Source organism: Coregonus lavaretus (genome assembly GCF_964263955.1).
Source record: "Coregonus lavaretus genome assembly, chromosome: 40".
Taxonomy (NCBI): Eukaryota; Metazoa; Chordata; class Actinopteri; order Salmoniformes; family Salmonidae; genus Coregonus; species Coregonus lavaretus.
This window is the reverse complement of record NC_140027.1, coordinates 13,641,268-13,660,293: the sequence shown is the minus strand read 5'-3', so window position 1 is coordinate 13,660,293 and position 19,026 is coordinate 13,641,268. Positions and strand designations below refer to the sequence as shown.

The 19,026-nt window shown below is 41.1% G+C and overlaps 1 protein-coding gene across 1 annotated transcript in view; it reads right to left on the bottom strand.

Moving 5' to 3' along the window:
- The window catches only part of LOC311113626 (zinc finger protein ZFPM2-like), a gene marked incomplete at both ends in the record, with an annotated part of 135,544 nt that overhangs the window by 66,074 nt on the left and 50,444 nt on the right, over positions 1–19,026 (bottom strand). The window contains 3 exons of the mRNA XM_084156887.1: positions 692–816; positions 13,781–13,879; positions 17,818–17,952. Of these exons, the coding sequence (XP_084013013.1) occupies positions 692–816; positions 13,781–13,879; positions 17,818–17,952 (359 nt within the window). The remainder of the gene's footprint in view (positions 1–691; positions 817–13,780; positions 13,880–17,817; positions 17,953–19,026) is intronic.

Below are 19,026 nucleotides of genomic sequence, written 5' to 3'. Positions count from 1 at the left end.
GCCGGGTTAGTGGTAGCCAGATGGAAAGCATGGCCAGCTGTAGCAAAATGCTTGTTGAAATTCTCGATTATTGTAGATTTATCGGTGGTGATAGTGTTTCCTAGCCTCAGTGCAGTGGGCAGCTGGGAGGAAGTGCTCTTATTCTCCATGGACTTTACAGTGTCCCAAAACTTTTTGGAGTTAGTGCTACAGGATGCAAATTTCTGTTTGAAAAAGTTAGCCTTTGCTTTCCTGACTGCTTGTGTATATTGGTTCCTAACTTCCCTGAAAAGTTGCATATCGCGGGGGCTATTTGATGCTAATGCTGTACGCCACAGGATGTTTTTGTGCTGGTCAAGGGCAGTCAAGTCTGAGGAGAACCAGGGGCTATATCGGTTCTTAGTTCTGTATTTTTTGAATGGGGCATGTTTATTTAAGATTTTAAGTATTGAGTAAAGGGTCATAATACTTATGTAAATGTTATATTTCAAAAATTTCGAAAAACCTCTTTTTATTTTGTCATTATGGGGTATTGTGTGTATGTTTATGAGGGGAAAAAACAATTTAATCAATTTTAGAATAAGGCTGTAACATAACAAAATGTGGAAAAAGTCAAGGGGTCTGAATACATTCCAAAGGCACTGTATTTGGACCCATATCGTTCATATCACATCTCCAGAACATAAACAGTGTTCATTATTGAGTTACCTACCATGTCACTTCCTGCTGTGGTCATTTCGATCTTCCCCTCAAAAGGACCCCATGTGGTGCCCACAGTAAGTGCCTGGCGAGAACGTGTCCGCCGCTCTGTACCGTCATAGAGAATCTCCAGCTCTCCTATAAAACACCACACAATCAGTATTTAGATGATTTATTAACATTCAATCATAGCTCAACTTGAGTTCATAATTCTTTAATGAAAACAGTTTTCTTCTCCATGTTATCATAATGAGGCACCACACCTTTGTGCAGTTAAAGAGAGTGTATGATAGATAGTCTTCGGTACACTCTTAGAAAAAAAGGTGCTTTCTAGAACCTTAAAGGGTTCTTCGGCTGTCCCCATAGGAGAACCCTTTGAATAACCCTTTTTGGTTGCAGGTAGAACCCTTTTGGTTCTAGGTAGAACACTTTTGGGTTCCATGTAGACCCCTTTCTACTGAGAGTTCCACAAGGAACCCACAAGGGTTCTACCTGGAACCAAAAGGGGTTTTACCTGGAACCAAAAAGGGTTCTCCTATGGGGACAGCCGAAGAAGCCTTTTGGAACCCTTGTTTTTTTGTCAAGGTCCCTTGAGTGTATTTCAGGATTACTTCCTTCCTCATCATACATTGAACACCACCACCACCATCACCATCCTCACTGAGCCTCTCCTCCCTCTGCAGTTAATTACCAGATCATAAACTTCACTAAAGCGCCTCTCCCTAGCCTCAATCCTGGATGACCTAGTTGTCTCTTTGATTAGGGTTCAGCCCCAGCAGTTTGACAGCCAACAGATAAAGTGGATTAAGCCTCTTTGTCCATCCAGTTTTGATGTGAACAGTGGAGGAGCGTGTTAAATCACCCAGTTTCAGGAGTATATTTTTTTTAATGCTCAGGAGATCGACCAGATAGAAAGGCTGAGGAACCTAAGTCTCTGGCTCAGCGAGATCAAGAGTCGTTATTTCTCTGTGACTAAGAACTTACAGAGAGGCAGGGAGTTCCTGATTGAGCGGCCCACTGGTCTTGTTAAATGCAATGAGCACTGAGCATACTAGTAAAAACCTCACGGAATACATAAATACAATACTCCAATACCCATGAAATATATATTCAAGTCTGTCACACGAGGCACATCTCCCTCTCTCTCTCTGTCTCTCTCTCACTCTGATGAATTTCTCTGTTCTGAAAACAATTAGAATTGAAGTTTGGTTTCGGGGGGAACATTGGGGAGTAGGGACACTTAAGGAACATTTTAAACTCTGTTTTCATTTTTCCCTTCTCCCGCTCGTCGTCCTGCACCGCTCCCCCACATCAGTGACACGGAGAAGTAATCCAATACACAGGCCTCTATTGTGCTGAGATGAGAGGCTGGCTTCATCCACTGCTGGGGACCTAATGCACCTCTGCTCCCTCGCTCCCTCTCACCCTTTTACACTCCCCTCACTCCCTCTCTTCCTCTCTCTGCAGCCTAATCTGTGAGGGACTTAAAGGGACCTTATCTCCAGGCTCTCCTGCTTCATTTCATGCTTGATTTACTTTAATTTGTCTGATAGGGCACAAGGATTTGGAGACAGCCCATCTTTGGTTTGGGAGAGGAAGAGAGTGGGAAAAAACAGTATTTCTCAGGCACATTGTCGCGGGTTTTTGACTTCTCTCGCTCTCTGTCTAGATTTCCTGGAGAGGGGAATGATCTTGCTGTTGTGGTGCAGCAGTCTGTTTGAGTGCGTTGGAGGTTTCAAACCGTTAGAGAATAAAGAGGTTGTAGGGTGTGGAGTGACTTCATGGGGCGGCAGGTAGCTTAGTGGTTAAGAGTGTTGTGACAGTAACCGAAAGGTCGCTGGTTCTAATCCCCGAGCCGACTAGGTGAAAAATCTGTCGATGTGCCCTTGAGCAAGTCACTTAACCCTAATTTGCTCCTGTAAGTCGCTCTGGATAAGAGCGTCTGCTAAAATGTAAATGTAATGATGTGCTGCAGCACAGTGATGGTCGTGTCAAGTCCTCTCACAGTCATACTGTGAGACAGTGTACAGCCCCTGCTGATGGTTCAGGGCTGACCGACCACAAGTTCAAGACTCAGATATACAGTATATCGCTCTATAATCACCCCAAAATTAAAAACAAGGTTGTGTTCTGTGGACTCAAATCCCAATCCAACAATTGGTCTTGAATCATCTAACTAGCCAATTCTAAACCACAAAACGCAATAATTAAAATAATCTTCGTATTAAATCATTATGTATTTAATTGGGAGTGTGATATAAGGCTCATAAAAAAAATAATTGAGCAAAAATAAATAAATAACAGTTGTCACTATTAATGAGACAATTTATTTCTTGATTAACTTCCATACTTCCTCAGTAACCTGTGTATGTTTCCTCTGGTCCAACAGGCTTTCCTTTCCTCCCACACACCTCCCATCCTATTTTACCATAATCAGAAAGCCTATATTTCACTCCCCTGACCTTCCTGTCAAACCCCTGTGGGGTAGGCAGCACCGCTACTCGGGTCAAGGCTTTCTAGTTCTATTCTTCCTTTAGATCTGCCACTCACCCCCCATTTACAAACACTAATAAATGAATATCTCTAGTCGTGAAGGGCAGCACAGAAGGGGGCTTTGCTTTCCATTCCATTGACAGACTTGAATTCAAACATCCAAACTCAAGCAGTCGTCCTCCCCCTCACTCACTAAAAAAATAGGCTGACTTGACTAAGATCATTGAAATTCCCCTCACGACGCGGAATTTACTTAACAGCGGGTGTGAGAGCACTGATAAACAGACTGATGATTCAGCAATACGTCTTTATCCGGGCTGAGGCTTTAATTACTGCCGAGTTGTTTGTGGAGGACATGATTAATATGCCGGAGAAAACCTCCTAATTGAATACCGCAACACTCCCACAATCAGGGAGGAACATGGTGTTTTGTTTTTTGAAGATTAGAGGCCTTTTATCATTATCATTATTTAATATTATTATTAACAGCATTATTTGGTGTCTTAGTTAATTCAGCTGACAACCAGGCCCCTCCTCCTCCTCCCTCCCTCCATCGTTCATCAACATACTAAGAAAAGGAAATGAGAGATCCATCATTTAGACACTGTTTTTAAAAACAAGACAAAGTGAGGGTCAGGTGGACAAGTGTGTTGATAATATTCGCAAAGGAGGAATTGGAAGTATAGAGAGATATATAATAAATACTAGAGTGGTTGATGTTACGAATGACACTCTCAACACCTTTCATATGTATACAGAAGCCTATTCACATTCTGAGTGTCAAAAGCCAATCTTCTTGCTCTTACAAAGGAAATCAAGGATAGTTAAAATCACAGTGTTAAAAATGTTGGGTTAAATTGACTCATTGGCGTTATCTTGACCCTCAAGAGAGTGATACACTCGCTGGAGTTAATGTTGATAAATGGAGTTAATTTGGATGGAGTCCTTTTAACTCCATTAAGAGTAACCAGAGACAGGGAGTTAAATCTATGGAGCTATCCACAGATGTGGGAGGGGCCACATTGTTATATTTCCCAGCATGTTCTGTTACAGGTTGATTTAAAAACTTGTTTGTTTCAATATCTGTGTTTTTGCATGTACATTGATTGTTTTTTAAAATCTTATGCTACACAAAGATAAGTAACACATTTTTCTAAACTAATCCAATCTGTAAGTGGTTGAATTTATACCAACCGTTAATGAGATAGTTGTTCCAGTTTACATGGTGTAGGTAGTCTTCATGTACTGCATTTTCTTTCCTACTCTGACAGGCATTCTAAATACAAGTTGTAAGTAGTGACCGTATTACCGCCACACCGGCGGTCACAATGAAGGCAGTCAAATTCCACATTACTGTTTAGTCATGGTAATTAGGCTTCTCCAAGCTCTTATGCTGCTGCTGGTCATTAGTAGCCTACCAAACTTGCTAACTGCCTGGTACTCAGCACTCTACTGTCCCTCTAATCACTCTGACATCAATGCAAATGTTTTCCAAAATCTAATCAAACACTTCATGAGAGCCCATGAGCTCATGTTGTGCAACATTTCTATAGGCTATGCAATTGCGGGAGAAAACAGAGTGAATGCCGCTAATAAAAAGAGGAGGATCCCATCAGCTTTCCATAGGCTATACCTATTATATTTCTTCCTAATATTGAGCACATTGCTTCTATATACAACAGGAGTATAACGTACCTCGCTGGCATGAAAATAAACCACGGGGAAAAGCGTCCTCCATTCGCTATTTCAGTGCATATATGATATGTATTATTTCCCGCAGCCCCTGTTTCGATACAGGTGCATGATAATGGTCCATTCTAAATCAAAAGAAATGTCACACAAATATTATTTAGTACACTACCGGTCAACAGTTTTAGGACACCTACTCATTCAAGGGTTTTTCTTTACTTTTACTATTTTCTACATTGTAGAATAATAGTGAAGACATCAAAACTATGAAATAACACATATGGAATCATGTAGTAACCAAAAAAGTGTTAAACAAATCAAATAGCCACCCTTTGCCTTGATGACAGCTTTGCACACTCTTGTCATTCTCTCAACCAGCATCGCCTGGAATGCTTTTCCAACCGTCTTGAAGGAGTTCCCACATATGCTGAGCACTTGTTGGCTGCTTTTCCTTCACTCTGCGGTCCGACTCATCCCAAACCATCTCAATTTGGTTGAGGTTGGGGGATTGTGGAGGCCAGGTCATCTGATGCAGCACTCCATCACTCTCCTTCTTGGTAAAATAGCCCTAACACAGCCTGGAGGTGTATAATTGCATTTGCGGTCACTTTTGATAATGGTGTTTTCCGCTAATGGAACATTTGCGCTTATAGCCTACTACCATGTGCGCATTGCTGCGCTTATAATGTGAAGAAATAGCCTAATAGTTTATCAACATTTTAAGCTAAACGTTCTGACCTGTTGCGCCAGCTACATTGCATAAAAACATATTTTTTTAATGCTAGTGGTTGTATTAATTTGGGATCTATCGCATCCCACAACTGTCCCAGACTATGTTTGGAATATTTATTTCTTGCACAGAATAGGTTGACTTTTGTACAATGGGGATAGTAGATTGACATAGGCTAGTGTTTTTGCTGTTCGTTAGGCCTACTCATCTTGTTGGCTGATGAAAAGTAAATGTGGACAGTTCTTCCAATATCTTCAAAATGCACCTCGGAATTGGATAAGGATGCGCGCAGTTGCGTTCCCTATGTGTCTGTCTTAATTTGTTGCCTGTGAGAAAGACCCGATTACGTGACGGAGAGCTGTGTGAGTGACAGACACTTTGGATTGCGCAGCACACTCAGGGAGAAGGGCACAACACAGCACTCCGGACCGCAAATGGCATGGATTTTTTTAGGGTGCATTACGGCCACAAAGGGGATGCTGCCGTGAAATTCAAGGCATTATCAAGTGCTTGTCAAATTGGGAATGAGAGACTTTTGGAGGGTGTACAGCCTGCGCAAAAAACAAAGTAGAGCTCATGCCTTTCAAGCGACTTTTTTCAAATCATCATTAGAGTCTAATCATGCAGCCTTACAATGTATGAATATTTGAAGATAAATAAACAACGCAGAGGACTAGAGGTCAAGAGGAAATTAACGATCAATGCAAATAGTTGTATTTCAGTTGAACATCTGTTTAGAATCTGTGTAGGGGTTTCAGTCCAGGATTCATAGCTACATGTGGCAAGTTTTTATTGGTTGAAATTGTCTATACATTGAGCCTGAAACTAGATACTTGATATTTGGCCATTGGCCCAATTTTATTGCAAGGAATTCTAATTGGTCAGCCACATGCTAGGTTTGAGGCTATAAACTACATCCTGTCTCTTTGTTCAGTGGAGAAACATTGAGGACAGGGAAGAATGAACATCTACCATCTACTTTCCAGCATAACAACTATGATTTGTTCTCTTTGAATAAATATATTTTTCTCCGCCTGATTTGCTTTGGGGTCTGTATTATTGAAGAATAACATCAACTGCTAACACAATGTATTAAAAATCAAAACATATAGCCCAACATTTGTAGAACAACTAAAGTTATATTAATAACTCTAAATTAAGCAACTCTAAATTGTATTCTTCATACTATAAAATAAAATAAATAATGCCATAGAATTATAAGCAAATCCTGTCTGCTAAATTAACTAGTGTAGCCCACAGTCATTTGGCATAGCCACATCAGGACCTAACATAAGGACAACTCAGAATATGCTATTATTTTCTTCTGAAATAGACAACATTTTCTTCATTTCATGCTTCTTTAGACCTGTCTAAAATAAATCATGGATTTATTGTGAAGGTGTAGGCTATATTACATGGATTTATTATACTTTTTTAAATGGCTTGTAGGCTACAGTGGGGGAAAAAAGTATTTAGTCAGCCACCAATTGTGCAAGTTCTCCCACTTAAAAAGATGAGAGAGGCCTGTAATTTTCTTCATAGGTACACGTCAAATATGACAGACAAAATTAGGGGAAAAAATCCAGAAAATCACATTGTAGGATTTTTTATGAATTTATTTGCAAATTATGGTGGAAAATAAGTATTTGGTCAATAACAAAAGTTTCTCAATACTTTGTTATATACCCTTTGTTGGCAATGACACAGGTCAAATGTTTTCTGTAAGTCTTCACAAGGTTTTCACACACTGTTGCTGGTATTTTGGCCCATTCCTCCATGCAGATCTCCTCTAGAGCAGTGATGTTTTGGGGCTGTCGCTGGGCAACACGGACTTTCAACTCCCTCCAAAGATTTTCTATGGGGTTGAGATCTGGAAACTGGCTAGGCCAATCCAGGACCTTGAAATGCTTCTTACGAAGCCACTCCTTCATTGCCCGGGCGGTGTGTTTGGGATCATTGTCATGCTGAAAGACCCAGCAACGTTTCATCTTCAATGCCCTTGCTGATGGAAGGAGGTTTTCACTCAAAATCTCACGATACATGGCCCCATTCATTCTTTCCTTTACACGGATCAGTCGTCCTGGTCCCTTTGCAGAAAAACAGCCCCAAAGCATGATGTTTCCACTCCCATGCTTCATAGTAGGTATGGTGTTCTTTGGATGCAACTCAGCATTCTTTGTCCTCCAAACAGGACGAGTTGAGTTTTGACCAAAAGTTCTATTTTGGTTTCATCTGACCATATGACATTCTCCCAAACCTCTTCTGGATCATCCAAATGCACTCTAGCAAACTTCAGACGGGCCTGGACATGTACTGGCTTAAGCAGGGGGACACGTCTGGCACTGCAGGATTTGAGTCCCTGGCGGCGTAGTGTGTTACTGATGGTAGGCTTTGTTACTTTGGTCCCAGCTCTCTGCAGGTCATTCACTAGGTCCCCCCGTGTGGTTCTGGGATTTTTGCTCACCGTTCTTGTGATCATTTTGACCCCACAGGGTGAGATCTTGCGTGGAGTCCCAGATCGAGGGAGATTATCAGTGGTCTTGTATGTCTTCCATTTCCTAATAATTGCTCCCACAGTTGATTTCTTCAATCCAAGCTGCTTACCTATTGCAGATTCAGTCTTCCCAGCCTGGTGCAGGTCTACAATTTTGTTTCTGGTGTCCTTTGACAGCTCTTTGGTCTTGGCCATAGTGGAGTTTGGAGTGTGACTGTTTGAGGTTGTGGACAGGTGTATTTTATACTGATAACAAGTTCAAACAGGTGCCATTAATACAGGTAATGAGTGGAGGACAGAGGAGCCTCTTAAAGAAGAAGTTACAGGTCTGTGAAAGCTTGTTTGAAGGTGACCAAATACTTATTTTCCACCATAATTTGCAAATAAATTCATAAAAAATCCTACAATGTGATTTTCTGGAAAAGAAATTCTCAATTTGTCTGTCATAGTTGACGTGTACCTATGATGAAAATTACAGGCCTCTCTCATCTTTTTAAGTGGGAGAACTTGCACAATTGGTGGCTGACTAAATACATTTTTTCCCCACTGTATGTGTGAAAGCCAGGAGATGCTAAATATATTTATGTTAATTAGTGGTCAATTACCGTGAGACCAACAGTTATTTGCTTGACAATCACCGGCTGACAAAATTCCATGACCGCCACAGCCCTAGTTGTGAGTGATGTAAAAGTGCTGGATATCTTAAGCTAGCTCATCACTAAGCTAAGGATCCTGGGACTAAACACCTCCCTCTGCAACTGGATCCTGGACTTCCTGACGGGCCGCCCCCAGGTGGTAAGGGTAGGTAACAACACATCTGCCACAATGATCCTCAACACGGGTGCCCCTCAGGGGTGCTTGCTCAGTCCCCTCCTGTACTCTCTGTTCACCCATGACTGCATGGCCAGGCACGACTCCAACACCATCATTAAGTTTGCCGCGACACAACAGTGGTAGGCCTGATCACCGACAACGATGAGACAGCCTATAGGGAAGAGGTCAGAGACCTGGCCGTGTGGTGCCAGGACAACAACCTCTCCCTCAACGTGACCAAGACAAAGGAGATGATTGTGGACTACAGGAAAAAAAAGAGGACTGAGCACGCCCCCATTCTCATCGACGGGGCTGTAGTGGAACAGGTTGAGAGCTTCAAGTTCCTTGGTGTCCACATCACCAACAAACTATCATGGTCCAAACACACCAAGACAGTCGTGAAGAGGGCACAACAAAGCCTATTCCCCCTCAGGAGACTGAAAAGATTTGGCATGGGTCCTCAGATCCTCAAAAAATTCTACAGCTGCACCATCGAGAGCATCCTGACTGGTTGCATCACCGCCTGGTATGGCAACTGCTTGGCCTCCGACCGCAAGGCACTACAGAGGGTAGTGTGTACGGCCCAGTACATCACTGGGGCCAAGCTTCCTGCCATCCAGGACCTCTATACCAGGCGGTGTCAGAGGAAGGCCCTCAAAATTGTCAAAGACTCCAGCCACCCTAGACATAGACTGTTCTCCCTGCTACCGCACGGCAAGCGGTACCGGAGTGCCAAATCTAGGTCCAAAAGACTTCTCAACAGCTTCTACCCCCAAGCCATAAGACTCCTGAACAGCTAATCATGGCTACCCGGACTATTTGCACTGCCCCCCCACCCCATCCTTTTTACGCTGCTGCTACTCTGTTAATTATTTATGCATAGTCACTTTAACTCTACCCACATGTACATATTACTTCAACTATCTCAACTAGCCGGTGCCCCCGCACATTGACTCTGCACCGGTACCCCCCTGTATATATAGCCTCCCTACTGTTATTTTATTTTACTTCTGCTCTTTTTTTCTCAACACTTTTTTTGTTGTTGTTTTATTTTTACTTTTTTTGTTAAAAATAAATGCACTGTTGGTTAAGGGCTGTAAGTAAGCATTTCACTGTAATGTCTGCACCTGTTGTATTCGGCGCATGTGACCAATAAAATTTGATTTGATTTTGATTTGATTTGATCTTCCTGCAAGTTGACTTCCAACAGAGATTGGATATCACATTGCACACCAATATAATGTGACACATGAAGAAATATTCAAATAAGGCTTTACACCCTTATAACTCAAAGGAAGTTGAAAGTTAATTCAAAACAAAACAGAAAAGGATAAAATGGCAAGGGAGTTGATTAAAAATAGCACTGAAAATAATAAAATGGCAATTGGTGTTCAATTTAAGCAACTCTTTGAGGGCTGGATATTTACTCCATTTTGTGTCATTATAACTCCAACAAATCAACACCATAATGAGTAGTTCAAAATGGGGATTGGAGGATATAAACCCACAAATAGTAATAATAATAAATAAATAATAATAATAATAATATACATTTGACTCCTTAGGAGTTTCATTAACTCTTGTGATTTTACTGTGTACATTTCCAATATGGCACTTTCAAAAATACCTTTCAGATGTATACGTATACTACAGTGCCTTGCAAAAGTATTCATCCCTCTTGGCATTTTTCCTATTTTGTTGCATTACAACCTGTAATTTAAATGGATTTTTATTTGGATTTCATGTAATGGACATACACAAAATAGTCAAAATTGGTGAAGTGAAATGAAAACAATTATTTGTTTAAAAATATTCTAAAAAATAAATAACGGAAAAGTGGTGCATGCATATGTATTCACCCCTTTGCTATGAAGCCCCTAAATAAGATCTGGTGCAACCAATTACCTTCAGAAGTCACATAATTAGTTAAATAAAGTCCACCTGTGTGCAATCTAAGTGTCACATGATCTGTCACATGATCTCAGTATATATACACCTGTTCTGAAAGGCCCCAGAGTCTGCAACAACACTAAGCAAGGGGCACCACCAAGCAAGTGGCACCATGAAGACCTGCTCTCCAAACAGGTCAGGGACAACGTTGTGGAGAAGTACAGATCAGGGTTGGGTTATAAAAAAATATCTGAATCTTTGAACATCCCACGGAGTACCATTAAATCCATTATTAAAAAATGGAAAGAATATGGCACCACAACAAACCTGCCAAGAGAGGAACGCCCACCAAAACTCACGGACCAGGCAAGGAGGGCATTAATCAGAGAGGCAACAAAGAGACCAAAGATATCCCTGAAGGAGCTGCAAAGCTCCACAGCGGAGATTGGAGTATCTGTCCATAGGACCACTTTAAGCCGTACACGCCACAGAGATGGGCTTTACAGAAGAGTGGCCAGAAAAAAGCCATTGCTTAAAGAAAGAAATAAACAAACACATTTGGTGTTCGCCAAAAGGCATGTGGGAGACTCCCCAAACATATGGAAGAAGGTACTCTGGTCAGATGAGACAAAAATTGAGCTTTTTGGCCATCAAGGAAAACGCTACGTCTGGCGCAAACCCAACAACTCTCATCACCCCGAGAACACCATGCTGCCACCACCATGCTGTGGGGATGTTTTTCATTGGCAGGGACTGGGAAACTGGTCAGAATTGAAGGAATGATGGATGGTGCTAAATACAGGGAAATTCTTGAGGGAAACCTGTTTCAGTCTTCCAGAGATTTGAGACTGGGACAGAGGTTCACCTTCCAGCAGGATAATGACCCTAAGCATACTGCTAAAGCAACACTCGAGTGGTTTAAGGGGAAAACATTAAAATGTGTTGGAATGGCCTAGTCAAAACCCAGACCTCAATCCAATTGAGAATCTTTGGTATGACTTAAAGATTGCTGTACACCAGCGGAACCCATCCAACTTGAAGGAGCTGGAGCAGTTTTGCCTTGAAGAATGGGCAAAAATCCCAGTGGCTAGATGTGCCAATCTTATAGAGACATACCCCAAGAGACTTGCAGCTGTAATTGCTGCAAAAGGTGGCTCTACAAAGTATTGACTTTGGGGGGGTGAATAGTTATGCACGCTCAAGTTTTATGTTTTTTTTTTGTTATTTCTTGTTTGTTTCTCCAAAAAAATATTTTGCATCTTCAAAGTGGTAGGCATGTTGTGTAAAGAAAATGATACAACCCCCCCAAAAATCCATTTTAATTCCAGGTTGTAAGGCAACAAAATAGGAAAAATGCCAAGGGGGGTGAATACTTTTGCAAGCCACTGTATACAGTCGATTTATCCTATATCCTTGACTTCATCACATAAAATTCTGAATGTCAAAAGCCAATCTTCCTGCTCTTACATTTCCAATACCGCACTTTCAGATGTATACGTAAACTATACAGTAGATGTATGCTATATCCCTGACTTCATCACTTCACATAACTGTATGTCAAAAGCCAGGAGACTCCTCCCACTCTATCTCCTTTCAATAATACCTTTCGGAGATGTAGGCCTATATACATGTATATATTTACACACATCCCTGGTTTCACCACATCACATACTGTAATATGTCAAAAGCCAAGAGACTCTGATTCTCACTGTATCTCCCAGCTCTTACATTTCCAATCTGCTCTAGCCCAGTGTGACCGGGCCGGTCTCGCCACTGGTTTACACCCGCTTTGCTCTCCGCCAGTCCCCCTGTGAAAAGGCTTTAGGGGCTCAATCATGGAGACTTTGATGTCGTCTGGAGCTGTAATGATTTAACATTGTTTAGGGGATTTCTTTAATCCAACGCTGCCATTAAAATCCCTTTTCCATCCCCATCCTTCCTCCGATCCTTCCAGGCCCTCGTTACTTGCTGCTGCATCCATGTCCCTCCTCCGTCTCACTTTGTCCCCCCCCCCGTAACTTATTATTGGGCTTATTATGGGACAGGATCACATTTAAATTTCTTGCCAGTTGGAAAATGTTATATCCAAATCAGAGTGGTTGGTGGTGATAATGGAGGTTAGAACTTGGAAGTGAATTGAAACTGTAGGCCTACAGACTTATAATTATAAATTGATTATAGAATAGGTTTGTGAATATATAACACATTTATATTTCACTGTTAGTAAGATGCAACATTGACAGGACACCACAATTGATATGACATAGAAGTAAAAAAAATCTCCATTGATCAAAGATCAAACATGTATTATTTGTTTACATTTCCAGATTCACATGTAAAATATGTTATATCCCATCAGAGGAAAATGTGTATATCAACATTTCCATATAATTATTCCCTAAACCAGTGGTTCTCAAACCTTTCCTCTGGGAGAGGACATTTAACAATTTTGTTGTAGCACTGAACTAACTCCCCTGATTCACCTAGTGAAGGTCTTGATGATTAGTTGACAATTTGCATCAGGTGTACTAGCTGTGGAATAGTTAAAATACATGGAATGGCTGTGGGTTCAGGAGGAGAGATTTGAGAACCCCTGCCCTAAGCAACGTCACCAAAGAGCAGCAAAATCTCGGAGAAAAATACATATTTCTAAGCGATCAGATAAAAGGCAATGTAGCTCATTACTGACATGGAAATTATTCTTTATCTTCTTTTAATCATGTTCTGCCCTGAAGGAGATCAGAGCTATAGGAGATACCAGACTGACTGTAGTAATCTGGGACAAAGACAACGTCTGTCTGTGCGAGTAATATCATACTAGACAATGACTACAAAGAACCATGATGAGATATGAACCAGATATGCCAGATCCTTTACGTTTATAGTTTGTGTTTGTTCATTTGATGAAGGTGTGGTGGACTTAATCGGAATTGGGTAGTGTATGTGTGTGCGTCTGCATGCATGTGTGCGTGTGTGAGTGTGTGTTGTCTTACTTGGGCCGTCCCACTCTTCATCTTTCTGTAGCCTGACTTCTGACTTCCCACAGTGTCCATCATCATCCTGTGATTTTGATTGGCCACCATCTTCTTCACCTGAGGAAGGAGAGTTCAGAGTTCAGAGGTCAGCCTCACTCAGCAGCAAAGGGGCCAGTAATCTAATGGTAATATCCACTTGGTTATTTTACAGTCTACCTGCTATTCATTTAGTAATTAAATGGTTATTACATAAATATATAAAAAACCAGTTGAAATAGGACTGCAAACTAAGGCATTAGCAGAGTTTATACAACGGGTGGGTCTAATCCTGGATGCTAATTGGTTAAAACCGCATTCCAGCCGGTGTCTATTCCACAAGTTACCACCGGCTAAATCTATGAAGTTGAAATGCCTATTTACTCCGTCTGACCCCATCCAACTTTGGCTAACACAGTCATGTCAAACAGTGCAGCCAGAATAACAGCAAAGTAGCTGCATTTGCGTTTGTTTAAACTGTTTTCTACAGTGTAGATCTAGTATATAAATTGCCTGGCTGGGCTGATGAGACAGTGGATTGCGCAGTCAGATGAAACAGAGTATATAGGCATTTCAACGTCATAGATTTAGCCTGTGGTAACTTGTGGAATAGACACCGGCTGGAAGTGGTTTTAACCTATCAGCATCCAGAATTAGACCCACCTGTTGTATAAATATAAGATCTACACTGTAAAAAGCATCTAGACATTATCGCCCATTTCTTTTAGACTAGCATTTGGTTTTCAACAGCAGAGATTTGTGATAACCTTGATGTTGTCTTTCTGACATTTGCAACATTGTTTCAATATTGAAATTCAATGGTATTGAAAGTGTCGGGAGTCGGGACGATATAGGCTGGCAGCTTTTCTCAGTGAATCAGCATCATTCTTATGGATATATTTAAAGAATGACAATAGAAAAACACAAAATGCAGCTAGTTTGCTGTTATTCCAGCTTCAGTTTGAAGTGATTGTGTTAGCTGTGTAGTTGGCTATCTCTCCTGAACAGTAGCCTGGCGAGAGAGCAAATGTTCTACGCCAGGCAAAATTGCACATCATTAGCTAATGCATATATCCCAAAAAATCACTAGAAAACAGCTTAAACAAACGCAAATGCAGCTACTTTGCTGTTATTCTAGCTTCACTGTTTGACGTTGGCTAGCTAGCAAGGGATAAGAACGTTGCCAGCCATCATGGCAATGGAACATTTAGAATGAACGACTGGGTCGCATCTCCCATAGATTTAGAACAAAAACACTGAACGACTGGGTCGCTTGCGTCTCTGGCAACCGAACCGATAGCACAAATGACCAGCCGGCTTGGGCAGCAACCCTAGATTTGTGTCAGGACCATATCTCATGGAAGGATGAAATAGTATGAATAAATTCATCAAAATAAAGTTTTGAATTAAAATGTGTAAATCATTATTTGAATATGTTGTTAACCCATTGTATAAAAGTGGTAATGCCCTCGAAGCCGGTGTTTGGAGAATATATTGGCACGGGTTTGCTGGTCTCGGGCCTAACAACACCCGTGCCAATATACACTACATGGCCAAACGTATGTGGACACCCCTTCAAATTAGTGGATTTGGCTATTTCAGCGACACCCGTTGCTGACAGGTGTATAAAATCAAGAACACAGCCATGCAATCGCCATAGACAAACATTGGCAGTAGAATGGCCCGTACTGAAGAGTTCAGCGACATTCAACATGGCACCTTTCCAACAAGTCAGTTCATCAACTTTCTGCCCTGCTAGAGCTGCCCCGGTCAACTGTAAATGCTGTTATTGTGCCAACTGTAAAGTTTGGTGGAGTAGGAATAATGGTCTGGGGCGGTTTTTCATGGTTGGGGCTAGGCCCTTTAGTTCCAATGAAGGGAAATCTTAACGTTACAGCATACAATTACATTCTAGATGATTCTGTGCTTCCAACTTTATGGCAACAGTTTGGGGCCCTTTCCTGTTTCAGCATGACAATGCCCCCGTGCACAAAGCGAGATCCATACAGAAATGATTTGTCGAGATTGGTGTGTAAGAACTTAACTGGCCTGCACAGAGCCCTGACCTCAACCCCATCGAACACCTTTGGGATGAATTGGAAAGCCAACTGCGAGCCAGGCCTAATCACCCAACATCAGTGCCCGACCTAACTAATGCTCTTGTGGCTGAATGTAAGCAAATCCCTGCAGCAATATTCCAACATCTAGTGGAAAGCCTTCCCAGAAGAGTGGAGGCTGTTATAGCAGCAAAGTGGGGACCAACTCCATATTAATGCCCATGATTTTGGAATGAGATGTTTGACAAGCAGGTGTCCACATACTTTTGATCATGTAGTGTATCCTCCAAACACTGGCTTCTTGGGCATTATCACTTAATTATGCTATTCAACTGACACTGTTCATACTGGGAATTAATACAGCAAAAGACAGGGGAAATGTGGTATGGACTTCACAAGTATGCAGCCTCAGGACATTGACATTAAGCTGTGCCCCTTGAGCAACATAAACTGGAGTAAATGGCTCATGTGTGTTCATTACAATACAGTAATGTAACACTGATGTTCTGCAGGACTAACAGGAAAAGTAAAACATCAGCAGAATGAAGGACATGAGGAAGATTACCAAGGGATTTGCAAAACTACTGTAAACAGCTGCTAGCCTGGTACTTAATCTATTATTAGTTTAACTGTACTGATGTCCGCTAGAAGGAGTTTGTACTGTAAGGAAGGATGGCATGGCGTTTAGAATGAATGATAAGACTGATGTTACAGCCGTAACTGTATGTACCTGACTGGTTGACGTCACAGAAAATGATTTCTCGACTACTACATAAAGTATGAGACTGAGTCCTCTGCATACACCTGGTACATCTGTGTATAAGGCTGGTTAATGTCCATTCAACACATAAATTATAAAATATATCAAATACATATCAGGAATCATTCTCTGTCTTCACCTGTGGACTTGATCATTTCCACAAGCACACACAATTATTTAAAAAAGCAGGTGCCCAAAACAATTTCAATATAATTTGTAGCTAGAAATGAATGCGCTTAAACATTGTCCCTTTTATTCCTTAACAAAAAGAACAAAATGAATGCATAATAATGAACTGCAACACCAATTTGAAAGATTTTCCGTTTGAAGATTTCTTCCCTGCAAGGCACTGAAGGTAGTTTATAAAGTTTGTGTCTCCAAACTTTCTTGAATGCAGTAAATATTGAAATACATTTCAAAGGGAAGATTCATCATTTAGAAATAACATACTGTATGTACCGTTTAGACGGCGAGTGAATTTAAAAAGGCCTGGGGTTGTTGAATTCCAGTACGGGAGACGGCGAATATAATATCCTTACCTCATTGACCCTGGAGCAGTGTGTAAATTAGCCTTGTGTGATTGTAAGGTGTGGCCAGGAGAAATGTATGTAATTGAATTTCAGTTCAAAGAGCTAGTGATAGTATACTGTAGCTCGGGATGTTGGAGCCCTCCAGCGATCGTTGTTATTTACCTCCTATGACCAATAAACTTGTTAGTAAAGAAGAGGTTTTTCTCAATATCACACTTCTTGTTGAAATTGAATTTTAGAATGAAAAGGAAAATAATGTTCCCCCCGCAACGGAGGGTGATGGGGGTGGTGTGCAGATGGAGAGAAAGAAAGATAGGTGAGAAAGAGAGGGGAAGGAGTGACAGATTCACTCTGGGTGGGTGTACTGAAGGTGTTGAAGAGGGGAATGGAAGATGATTGTGCTTAAGGTTGTTTGTTATTTCTGTTTGGGTATTGGTACTAAAGCCAACTAACTGCCAGTCCCTTCAGTTAGATCTAGACAGAAGAAAACTTCTGTGCATTTTTCTTGACATTTTGTAGGATAATAAAACGAAAACTTTGACAACAATGTATTTCCTTATTGGTTAGACTTTTGCAAAACAGGTGGGGGATCTCAACAGTTATCAAACGTTATAGTATATAAAGAAACCAACATAAATACTGTGGCTGAATAATGAAAAGTAGAAGTATCACCTTTGTTGCTGGAGTCATCAGCATCTGACACACTTTTGCGGTCGGCATCATCAGAGGGGTTTCCATCCATTGAGTGTTTGTAAGACAGCGCCTCTCTCTCTGATTCACAAAACCCCTGGACCTCTTCCACACCAACTTCCAATAGGCCTGAGAGGGAGAGGGAGAGGGAGAGGGAGAGGGAGAGGGAGAGGGAGAGGGAGAGGGAGAGGGAGAGGGAGAGACAACAGTCAGTTCAAGCATTCCCAAAATACATGTCCACATTACTGATCATTACAATCTGCCTTCACAAAGATCTTCCCTCTTCTCAGGCAGAGAGAGATAAAACTAGAATAATAGAAAACATTATTATCAAGAGAGAATAGAGTGAAATGGGGTGATACAATAGGTCCTACTTCACTCTGCTTTGAAAATTCAGAATGGAAGCATATTCTACACAACAAAGTGGTTATTCCACAGTGAGCAAAACAGGAACTGATCAAAAGCGTAAGGTTGCACAGCGGTGATAAATATTCACAAAAGCAAGGCAGTGAAGGTAGTCAGAATATAACACACTTTTTTATTATTATGTCAGTACAATGTTGATTTTTAATTTACTCCTCCTTTTAATTTACGCCTTTGGGAAGTACACCACCAGTGTAATCAGTAAGTTCATTTTTACCCGTTTGATTCATTTTCCTCCCCTCCACACAATTGTACTCCTTTAAATCGGAGTGATTCGTTATTGCTCTGAGCTGTACAAATTCTTTGATATTTGCATATTCCTGTTTTTGCTTTAATCAGGGGCAGTGGAGGAATCACGGATACCTACCTGCATGAATTAATTAGTTCAGGAAATTTCACCTTTGATATACTGTATTTAATTTGTTTAATGTCATTTGAAACTTGACATGAAATTTTAATGTAAACATGAATGTAAATATGCATTTGAAATTCTAATGTATATTTACATTAGAATTTCTATCCTTGGAGTCTGACTGAGGATACATCAGGTGTAAAGAGAATATTGGTTTTGTGTGTGTGTGTGTGTGTGTGTGTGTGTGTGCATGTGCACGAATGCATGCTTGCTTGCGTGTGTGTGTGTGTGCATGCATGCTTGCCACACGTTATTGGTCAAACTGTCAACAGAGTAGCTAGCAAGCAACAAGATATGCAAAATAGCTGTCTAAAAACCACTTGAGGGTAAATAAATCAGATTTGACCATTTAGACA